A 10,566-nucleotide genomic window follows, 5' to 3' on the forward strand; every position below is an offset into this window, starting at 1 on the left:
GTTAAAAATCGAACTATTAATCCAGTAGTTTACCTTTGGTACCTTCTAGGTGTAAGACCGTTTGGGCTGGGCGCGGTGGCTCACGCCTGTTATCCCAGCACTCTGGGAGGCCAAGGCAGGTGGATCACAAGGTCAGGAGATCGGGACCACCATGGCTAACACGGTGAAACCCCGTCTCTACTAAAAATATAAAAAATTAGCCAGGCGTGGTGGCAGGCGCCTGTAGTCCCAGCTACTCGGGAGGCTGAGGCAGGAGAATGGCGTGAACCTGGGAGGCAGAGCTTGCAGTGAGCCAAGATTGCGCCACTGTACTCCAGCCTGGGAGACAGAGCGAGACTCCGTCTCAAAAAAAAAAAAAAAAAGGCCGTTTGAAAAAGGCCGTTTGAAAAAACATCATCATCATAACCACGATCAACATTATTGCCATCATCATTGCTAATATTTATTAGAAGTTTACTCTGTACTGGGTTATATGCTTTACAAACACGAGTTTTATTTGCTCCTTACAACAACCCTATGAGGTAGATGCTGTTATTATCTCCATTCTGTCTAAAGCTTAATAAGGTTAAGTAACTTGACCAATGCCTAACTAGTAGCTGCCAGATCCCAGAATTGAAACCAGGCTAACTTAGTTTAAAGCCCTTGCTCCCAACTTTTATGTTCCCGAAGCCCACTTAATTCATTTAAATTTGGTATAAATTGACTTTAATTATGGCCTTTTTGTTAGAATCCATTATAGTCTTCTATCAACAAATGTTGGATAAAGTATGCATTCAGGGAGGCTGGGCATGGTGGCTCACACCTGTAATCCAAGGAGGCTGGGCATGGTGGTTCACACCTGTAATCCCAGCACTTTGGGAGGCCGAGGCAGGCGGATCATAAGGTCAGGAGGTCGAGACCAGCCTGGCCAACATGGTGAAACTCCGTCTCTACTAAAAATACAAAAATTAGCTGGGCATGGTGGCGGGAGCTTGTAATCCCAGCTACTTGGGAGGCTGAGGCAGGAGAACCAATTGTTTGAACCCGGGAGATGGAGGTTGCAGTGAGCCGAGATAGTGCCATTGCACTCCAGCCTGGGTAACAGGGCGAGATTCTGTCTCAAAAAAAAAAAAAAATGTGCATTCAAGGAATAGGAAGACAAAGTATAATGGAAAAGTAAATGAACAAAAAGGATTTAAAAAAACAAATCCCAACTGTCAGATTAGTGGACAGTGAACCAATGCTCTGAGTTTGTTCATCAATCTGTGGTAGAACTACAATTGTTTCCTAAAGAGTGGAAAGGCTTTGAATAAAAGTGGAGAGGTAGAGAGGGCTCTCCCAGGACAGGTTGATTGCTTCCGCAAAGGCAAAGGGTCTGTAAAGTGCTAGGTGAGTGGGAACAAGTGGGAATAGTTCTGTTTGACTACATTTGAGGGTTTGAGAAAGGAAAGGGAGGGTAGAAGGGATGGAAGTGGGAATCACATATGTTTAATGATGTCTTGTTCGGTGCCAAGGACAGTTTTAGACCCTGATAAGCGGAAAGCTTTGAATACTCAGGAGTTGAATTTGGGTCATTTCATCTCCTCTCTTAGCTGCTGTATGACCCTGTGCCATCCTATTTATGTTTCATTTTCCTATCTGCAAAAAGGGAGTAATTCTTGTTCCCTTGGGTTTTCTCCTAGTCATAAAAAATGAATGAGTTCGGCCACAGTACACAAACAAAAGGAAAATATGTAATATTTTGTAGGATAAATTCATAAAAGTTGTGGAGGATCTGGGCACTTTTATAAAGCAAGCACTGTAGAAAACTTTCAAAGGAAACATTTAAATTCACTAATGACAGCTATAGGGATCCTGATTTTTCCTTTAAATGGCAGGCACTTCAAAAAATTAAAATAGAATGTAGTTAACTTTCAATTACTTAGGCCACTGACAATTCAATTTATGGATTATATAGTATTTTAATTTACTCATTTCACACGTCGTTATCAACTCTACATGAAGTTTAAAAGGACAAAGGATGCAAGTGGAATTGGTCAGTGTTCCGGGTTATTTCCAAGGGAGGCAGAGGGTGGGGGGTTTCCTTTGAGACAAGACTTGGGGTTGGCCAATAATTGCTGGTATTGCCTGCCTGGTAATAACGGGCTGATGAAAAGGTGACTACAACGTAAAAACTGGTTAAATCAAGCGCACCCTCCCACCCTCGTTTTAGATGAGGAAATTTTCCGCCCTCACAGAAGGGGCTGAGGCAGCATCTGGCATCACAACACTAACATTTGCTTCGTGATTTCCTCTTTACCCGGCCCTTTGACACACATCCCTTCCCAGGAATCAGGATTCGCTGGTGCTTTTGCATTTCTAAAATGGGAATCCCGCGGCTGAGCTTTTAGCCGGCCGGAACGACTGAGGGCTGCATCCCTTTCCCGCAGGAGCGGGGCTCCCGCCTCCAGTTCTGTTCCAGGCCTGACTCCTCCACTCCCTCCGTGACTCATGTCCTGCGGATCCTTCGCCCCCGACGCGCCCCCCAACACACAAACCCCCAGAATCCGCCCCCAGCCTACAGCGCGACGTCAGCCCGCCCCAGCCGACTTGGAGGTCTCGGGTCTGAGTCACACAGAAAGACCACCCTCGTCGGCATCCCCACACGCAGTCCGACACCCGGCGCGCCGGCCTCCCCGCCTGACACACCAACGCCCGTCGTCTCAGCTCAACTTGTTATGCTCCGGCTCGAGCCCTTGACCCAAAAACCTCAGCGAAACGGAGAGCCGCAGAGCCGGCCTCGGGCGGCCTTTGATGGCTTTGTTATTGTTTGGGTTTGAATCGATACGCCCCTCCCCATCCTTCCTCCCTCGCGGCCCTACACCCAGCTCCCGCCTCCCCTCACGCCCCGCGCCCCTCCCCCTCCATTTTGGCGCCTTTTCCTTCCCGCCACGTCGTGGCGGCGTAGAGACCATTCTGACCGCGAGAGCTGGGCGGGGCGGGGGCGGGGCGCGCCGAGTTATGCAGATCAATCGGCCTCTGGTTGGCTGGAGTCGCGCTGGCAGGGGCGGGGCCGGGGCGCGGCCACGGAGCGCGAGGGGCGGGGGCCGAGGGGAGTCGCCCAGTCCCGCCGCTTCCCCACCCCCTCTCCTCCCTCGGCCAGCCCGGCAGCCCTGCTCCCCGCCTTGGCCTCCCGGAGAGGCCCCGCCCCGTCCCCGCCCGCCGCGCCCTCCCCGCGCGCCCTCCCCGCCGGCGCGCTCCTCCCCTTTACTCCTGGCTGCGGGGCGAGCCGGGCGTCTGCTGCAGCGGCCGCGGTGGCTGAGGAGGCCCGAGAGGAGTCGGTGGCAGTGGCGGCGGCGGGACCGGCAGCAGCAGCAGCAGCAGCAGCAGCAGCAACCACTAGCCTCCTGCCCCGCGGCGCTGCCGCACGAGCCCCAAGAGCCGCTCACCCCGCCGCTCTCAGCGCTGCCCGACCCCGCTGGCGCGCCCTCCCGCCGCCAGTCCCGGCAGCGCCCTCAGTTGTCCTCCGACTCGCCCTCGGCCTTCCGCGCCAGCCGCAGCCACAGCCGCAACGCCACCCGCAGCCACAGCCACAGCCACAGCCCCAGCCCCAGGCATAGCCTTCGGCACAGCCCCGGCTCCGGCTCCTGCTGCAGCTCCTCTGGGCACCGTCCCTGCGCCGACATCCTGGAGGTTGGGATGCTCTTGTCCAAAATCAACTCGCTTGCCCACCTGCGCGCCGCGCCCTGCAACGACCTGCACGCCACCAAGCTGGCGCCCGGTGAGAGCACCCCCCGCCTCCGGCCCGGGGATGCGGGGCGGCGGCGGGATCTTCTGGGTGGGGAGCTGGCGGCTCGCGGGCCGGCACTGAGTCCCCGTGCCTCCCCCTTTCGTAGGCAAGGAGAAGGAGCCCCTGGAGTCGCAGTACCAGGTGGGCCCGCTACTGGGCAGCGGCGGCTTCGGCTCGGTCTACTCAGGCATCCGCGTCTCCGACAACTTGCCGGTGAGTGGGCGCCCCGCGGTGGGGAGGGCGCGCCGGGCGGGGGGCGCACGGGCGTGCTTTAGCCCGGACGAGGGAACCTGACGGAGACTCTGGGCTTCCAGGTGGCCATCAAACACGTGGAGAAGGACCGGATTTCCGACTGGGGAGAGCTGGTGAGTGTCCTGCAGGAGCGACCCCCAGGATGAGTGGGTGGGGTGAGGGGCGCCCCCGACTCCCGCCCTAACGCGGCCCCCTCGCCCCTGCAGCCTAATGGCACTCGAGTGCCCATGGAAGTGGTCCTGCTGAAGAAGGTGAGCTCGGGTTTCTCCGGCGTCATTAGGCTCCTGGACTGGTTCGAGAGGCCCGACAGTTTCGTCCTGATCCTGGAGAGGCCCGAGCCGGTGCAAGATCTCTTCGACTTTATCACGGAAAGGGGGGCCCTGCAAGAGGAGCTGGCCCGCAGCTTCTTCTGGCAGGTGCTGGAGGCCGTGCGGCACTGCCACAACTGCGGGGTGCTCCACCGCGACATCAAGGACGAAAACATCCTTATCGACCTCAATCGCGGCGAGCTCAAGCTCATCGACTTCGGGTCGGGGGCGCTGCTCAAGGACACCGTCTACACGGACTTCGATGGTGAGCCAGGCCCGGGAGGGAGCTGCCCAGGTGACTCGGCCCGGCCCGGCCCGGCCCAGCCCGGAGGCCTCGGCCAGTCTCCCGCGCCAGCCTTTTGTAAAGGTCATTGGGCCGCCTGGCTGGATGCTAGCCGGGGTGGGACGCAGGAGAGCCTCCCAGCGTAGTAAAGCCGGGGATTTTCAGCCAGCTGAACCTGTAATGTTTCTGGCATGATTTTATTCTTCAAGTGGAATTCAGTTAGTTCCAGGCTTTCCCGATGAATAAGAGGTTGTGGGCAACCGGCAGTAGCCCAGATTTTTCTAAAGTCTGACCCAGTTTCCCCGCCAGTAAAAGGATGGGGGCGGGGGAAGAGGTGGAAATTGATGCCGGTTTTGTAATTTTTGTTTTGTTTTATAAGGGAGTTAGTTTTCTGTATGGTAGTTTTAGAGCTGCAGTTCTTAACTCCTTTCTGATCTAGGGAAGGTTAAGGAATAGGAACTATATTATTACTGGTGGCTTTTTTTTTTTCTTTAGTGTTATGGGGTGAGAGAGTCAGGAATGAATGTTGTGAAATAAGATCTGTCGCTGGTTTGAAAATTAGTTGGGTGTCTCCGCAGAGAAGATGAAAACCTATCCTAGGGAGGGGCTTGGAGCGGGTTCTTTCAGAAAAGAAGGAATGGAGAGCCTGAGATCAAAGCTGCGGAGGGTGGGTCATCATCTGAGCGGCTTAACCTAACAAACGACAGCCTTTCAAAACTTGTGACTCGGGCTTGTGGTTTATGTTTATTTGCCCTTGGAGGACGCTGGGTTGGGCTGCATTTTTTGTATTTAACAGTTAATGGCTGGCCGGGTCCTCCCATGTTTTTTCTTTCAAGTCTTTGCTGCCCCCTGGTGAGCACCAGCGGCATGGCCCCTCCTTTTTCTTTTACTACCCAAAGTTTGTAAACAGGAATCACGTGGTCTGAAACCAACCCTGCAGCTCTGTCTACCTTTCCAGCCTAGGGAGGAAAGGGTGTGGGTGTCTGCTCCTGCGTGCATCGGGTGGGGAGGAAGGCCTCCCAAAGGGCACCCTGACTTAGGATGTTGTGCAAGCATCCTTGCTTGGATCCTGTCGGCCATGAGAATCTCACCCGGGCTCCTGGGCGGTGGTGAATGCAGTTTAAGGATAGTCTATGAGATACCTTTCTTGGTTGTGCAGACATGCATCCCTTCATCCTTCGCAGGCGGTCCTGCCTCACAGGGCCTCAAGTTTTGGGTCTGCGGCCAGCTGTGTATGTTTCTTGGAGCAGTTCATAAAGAATTTCAGTTTATGGTTTGGGCTAGCAGAGAGGTGGGTAATGCTTTGGGTTGGAGAGATGCCGTAAGCTGCGCCTCCACTCTCCTTAGCCCAGGGGGAAAAATGGAGTTCACCTAGCTCCTGAGAGAAGGGATTTTTTTTTAAAAAAAGAGTTATATATACCACCCAGTTTCTTTGTGCTTATTTTTGCTAAAAGTGTGTTTTCTCTTCTATTCCCTTGGCTCACAGGGACCCGAGTGTATAGCCCTCCAGAGTGGATCCGCTACCATCGCTACCATGGCAGGTCGGCGGCAGTCTGGTCCCTGGGGATCCTGCTGTATGATATGGTGTGTGGAGATATTCCTTTCGAGCATGACGAAGAGATCATCAGGGGCCAGGTTTTCTTCAGGCAGAGGGTCTCTTCAGGTAACTGATGGAAACCCCTGGCCATGGGATTATTGGTCTTCATGGGGCTATTAGTCTTCATGGGACAGTCTTTGAAATTCTGGAGAGCTTCACTCTCCAGTAGATTCTGTGACCCTTGGTTTAGAATTGTAGGTGAGTGATTTACACTTGAGCTGGCCTCATAAATCACATGGTTTGCACTTGAGCTTTCCTTGGGAGGTCAGAGGAAGGCATGTGTGAGCATATTAAGAAGAAAAGACAATCTGGCTTCTCCAAAAACTTTTTTAAAGGTACCAACAGAAACCTGATAACTCCTGGCTGTTTTGCCAGGGAGTAAAAAGTTAAAAGCTCTTTTAGCATCTCCTTTAAGGCAGCAGCTCCAAATATTTTGGTACCAGTGACCTCACTGTGGGTGGTGTTCGTGTTTGTAAGTTGGTAGGTGAATTGAATCATCTCATCATGCTCAGTAGTGTCTCATCAAAATCTCTTGTCATCATCCTTCCTATTTCTGGTGAGTGGGTGTTGTGGGAAAGGCCCCCACTATTGAAGTTTGAAAACCACAGGTTTAAGAGGGGAGTCAGTTTTTAGCTGAAAGCAGACTGGAGGACCCAGATATTAGTCAATACCTTCCTATTGAAGGGTACCCAGCACAGTGTTCTAGAAAATGCTTGGCCTCCCTGGGACCCCAGACTTGTGGGCCTCTGAGAAGCAAATGGGGAAGACCTTTGCAGTGTAAAAACAAGTTGAGTCATTCATAACCTCTGTTTATCCTCCTTTCTGCAGAATGTCAGCATCTCATTAGATGGTGCTTGGCCCTGAGACCATCAGATAGGCCAACCTTCGAAGAAATCCAGAACCATCCATGGATGCAAGATGTTCTCCTGCCCCAGGAAACTGCTGAGATCCACCTCCACAGCCTGTCGCCGGGGCCCAGCAAATAGCAGCCTTTCTGGCAGGTCCTCCCCTCTCTTGTCAGATGCCCGAGGGAGGGGAAGCTTCTGTCTCCAGCTTCCCGAGTACCAGTGACACTTCTCTTCTCGCCAAGCAGGACAGTGCTTGATACAGGAACAACATTTACAACTCATTCCAGATCCCAGGCCCCTGGAGGCTGCCTCCCAACAGTGGGGAAGAGTGACTCTCCAGGGGTCCTAGGCCTCAACTCCTCCCATAGATACTCTCTTCTTCTCATAGGTGTCCAGCATTGCTGGACTCTGAAATATCCCGGGGGTGGGGGGTGGGGGTGGGTCAGAACCCTGCCATGGAACTGTTTCCTTCATCACGAGTTCTGCTGAATGCCGCGATGGGTCAGGTAGGGGGGAAACAGGTTGGGATGGGATAGGACTAGCACCATTTTAAGTCCCTGTCACCTCTTCCGACTCTTTCTGAGTGCCTTCTGTGGGGACTCCGGCTGTGCTGGGAGAAATACTTGAACTTGCCTCTTTTACCTGCTGCTTCTCCAAAAATCTGCCTGGGTTTGGTTCCCTATTTTTCTCTCCTGTCCTCCCTCACCCCCTCCTTCATATGAAAGGTGCCATGGAAGAGGCTACAGGGCCAAACGCTGAGCCACCTGCCCTTTTTTCTGCCTCCTTTAGTAAAACTCTGAGTGAACTGGTCTTCCTTTTTGGTTTTTACTTAACTGTTTCAAAGCCAAGACCTCACACACACAAAAAATGCACAAACAATGCAATCGACAGAAAAGCTGTAAATGTGTGTACAGTTGGCATGGTAGTATACAAAAAGATTGTAGTTGATCTAATTTTTAAGAAATTTTGCCTTTAAGTTATTTTACCTGTTTTTGTTTCTTGTTTTGAAAGATGCGCATTCTAACCTGGAGGTCAATGTTATGTATTTATTTATTTATTTATTTGGTTCCCTTCCTGTTCCAAGCTTCCATAGCTGCTGCCCTAGTTTTCTTTCCTCCTTTCCTCCTCTGACTTGGGGACCTTTTGGGGGAGGGCTGCGACGCTTGCTCTGTTTGTGGGGTGACGGGACTCAGGCGGGACAGTGCTGCAGCTCCCTGGCTTCTGTGGGGCCCCTCACCTACTTACCCAGGTGGGTCCCGGCTCTGTGGGTGATGGGGAGGGGCATTGCTGACTGTGTATATAGGATAATTATGAAAAGCAGTTCTGGATGGTGTGCCTTCCAGATCCTCTCTGGGGCTGTGTTTTGAGCAGCAGGTAGCCTGCTGGTTTTATCTGAGTGAAATACTGTACAGGGGAATAAAAGAGATCTTATTTTTTTTTTATACTTGGCGTTTTTTGAATAAAAACCTTTTGTCTTAACTCGTGGCTTCTAATCATTGTCTGTGCGGAGGCATTGCTAACCTGCATTTATTGAGCATTTGGTAAGTGCCAAAGAATTGTAGGAGAAAGGAATTCTCAGCCTAAATCTGGCTTCCTTCAACATTAGGATTTCTAGGATAGTCCCCTTCCTGAAACGAATGTATGGTCAAGGGGTAGGACGAGTATTGTCAAAATTTGGGCAATATCTGGCATGGGAGGCCTAATAAAATAACCTTTTCCAGATTAAAATTTTAAAGCTATGCAAATAGGATAGATGTGACAATTTTCAAGCGTTCAATAGCCATTTATGGCTAGTGGCCACCTCATATAAAACATCATTGCAGAAAGTTCTATTGGACAGGGCTGATCTAGAGATAACAAATACATACCTATTATCAAACTAACCATTGAAGCTTTTTTCAGTTGTCTGCCACTGATAGTAAAACATTTTGAGCATGTCCCCTTGGTACATGTTAAGTTTATTGAAAAACTATTGCCTATATTACTCTCGGTTCCTGATTCAAGTTTCCTTCACCTTTAGTGTGAGGTTTAGTTTTTTTTTGAGACTGAGTGTCAACCAGGCTGGACCAGCTGGCATGCCACTGCCAGTGGCACGATCTCGGCTCACTGCAACTTCACTTCCCGGGTTCAAGCAATTCTACCTCAGCCTCCTGAGTAGCTGGGATTACAGGCGCCCGCTGCCACGCCCAGCTAATTTTTGTATTTTAGTAGAGACAGGGTTTTACCATGTTGGCCAGGCTGGTCTCGAGCTCCTTGACCTTGTGATCCGCCTGCTTCAGCCACCCAAAGTGCTAGGATTACAGGTGTGAGCCATCATGCTCCGCAGCCTTTTTTTTTTTTTTTTTTTGAGATGGAGTGTCGCTCTGTTGTCCAGGCTGGGGTGCAGTGGCGCAATCTAGGCTCATCGCAAGCTCCGCCTCCCGGGTTTTAAGTGATTATCCTGTCTCAGCCTCCCGAGAAGTTGGGATTACAGGCATGTGCCACCACGCCAGCTAATTTTGTATTAGTAGATACGGGGTTTCGCCATGTTGGCCAGGCTGGTTTGGAACTCCTGACTTCAAATGATCTGCCTGCCTTGGCCTCCCAAAGTGCTGGGATTACAGGCGTCGGCCACCGCGCCCAGCCTAGTCTTTAACAATAGTATAATTTATTATGCAGCATAGAAAAAATAATAGAACGGTGTGGTGACACTAAAGTCGTGACCAGATAAGACCCGGTCTACAAAAAATAAGTAAAAATTAGCTGAGCGTGGTGGCATACACCTGTAGTCCTAGCTATGCAGGAGGCTGAGGCAGGAGGATCGCTTGAACCCAGGAGCTCCAAGTTTGCAGTGAGTTATGATCACGCTATTGCACTCCAGCCTGGGCAACAGGTAACCCCACTTAAAACACACACACACACACACACACACACAATAGTGGATGGGTAGAAATGTGAGTTTGACTTAAGGTTTCCCCCTCTGATGTGTTTGACAAAGGGCTAATATTGGGAGTAGGTGAAATGTTAGCCCTGCCATTTTCTTACTGCTTATTCTTGAATAATTAGTATTTTTAGTCCATGGTTTCTTTGCAGGGATCTGTTTAATAGGCCCTTTGTCCATTTTGTGTGAGTTTAGTTAAACTGGATGGCAAGACCCATGAATCCACTTTGTACGTGTGGCCTGAATACATCCTGATATTTTGAAAGCACACTGGAGTGCCATTGTCAATTCATATATTAAGTATTGGTAAATGTTGGTTTCTTGTTTCTTTATAAATATCCACAGTTATAATACTCCCTCCCTGGGGGTCATCATGCTCCCAACCCTCAATGCATCCACACACCCTTTGGACACTGGCCCATATGCACCCTCCAGGTTGCTGGAGGGTGCAGACCATAATACCCCTCACTCCTCATTGGGTTCTGGTGTGTGTCTACCCTTAAGCTTAGACTAGATCCCATACCTCAGTTCAGCCCCCATGTGGCTATAAAGAGGAAGGAAGGATGTCTTGGTTCTGGGGGGCTGATTTTCTGAGGTTCCCCTTTTCTCT

General features: G+C 51.2%; 1 protein-coding gene across 1 annotated transcript; it reads left to right on the top strand.

The window, feature by feature from the left end:
- The first annotated feature begins 3,114 nt into the window (after positions 1 to 3,114).
- PIM1 (Pim-1 proto-oncogene, serine/threonine kinase) lies at positions 3,115 to 8,515 on the top strand. The gene is made up of 6 exons (XM_008972302.4): positions 3,115 to 3,739; positions 3,855 to 3,961; positions 4,063 to 4,113; positions 4,207 to 4,573; positions 6,078 to 6,254; positions 7,017 to 8,515. Exons 1-6 carry the CDS (start codon positions 3,658 to 3,660, stop codon positions 7,172 to 7,174), a joined length of 942 nt encoding a protein of 313 aa, XP_008970550.1. The 5' UTR covers positions 3,115 to 3,657; the 3' UTR covers positions 7,175 to 8,515.
- The last annotated feature ends 2,051 nt before the right edge of the window (positions 8,516 to 10,566 follow it).

This window comes from Pan paniscus, chromosome 5, assembly GCF_029289425.2.
Source record: "Pan paniscus chromosome 5, NHGRI_mPanPan1-v2.0_pri, whole genome shotgun sequence".
Classification (NCBI taxonomy): domain Eukaryota; kingdom Metazoa; phylum Chordata; class Mammalia; order Primates; family Hominidae; genus Pan; species Pan paniscus.

Bases quoted from the DNA above. Each gene is read 5' to 3' on its own strand.
- PIM1 (XM_008972302.4), top strand. From the start codon at position 3,658: ATGCTCTTGTCCAAAATCAACTCGCTTGCCCACCTGCGCGCCGCGCCC. The intron at 3,740-3,854 runs GTGAGAGCACCC...CCCCTTTCGTAG, and splicing joins CGCCACCAAGCTGGCGCCCG to GCAAGGAGAAGGAGCCCCTG. The intron at 4,114-4,206 runs GTGAGTGTCCTG...TCGCCCCTGCAG, and splicing joins TTTCCGACTGGGGAGAGCTG to CCTAATGGCACTCGAGTGCC.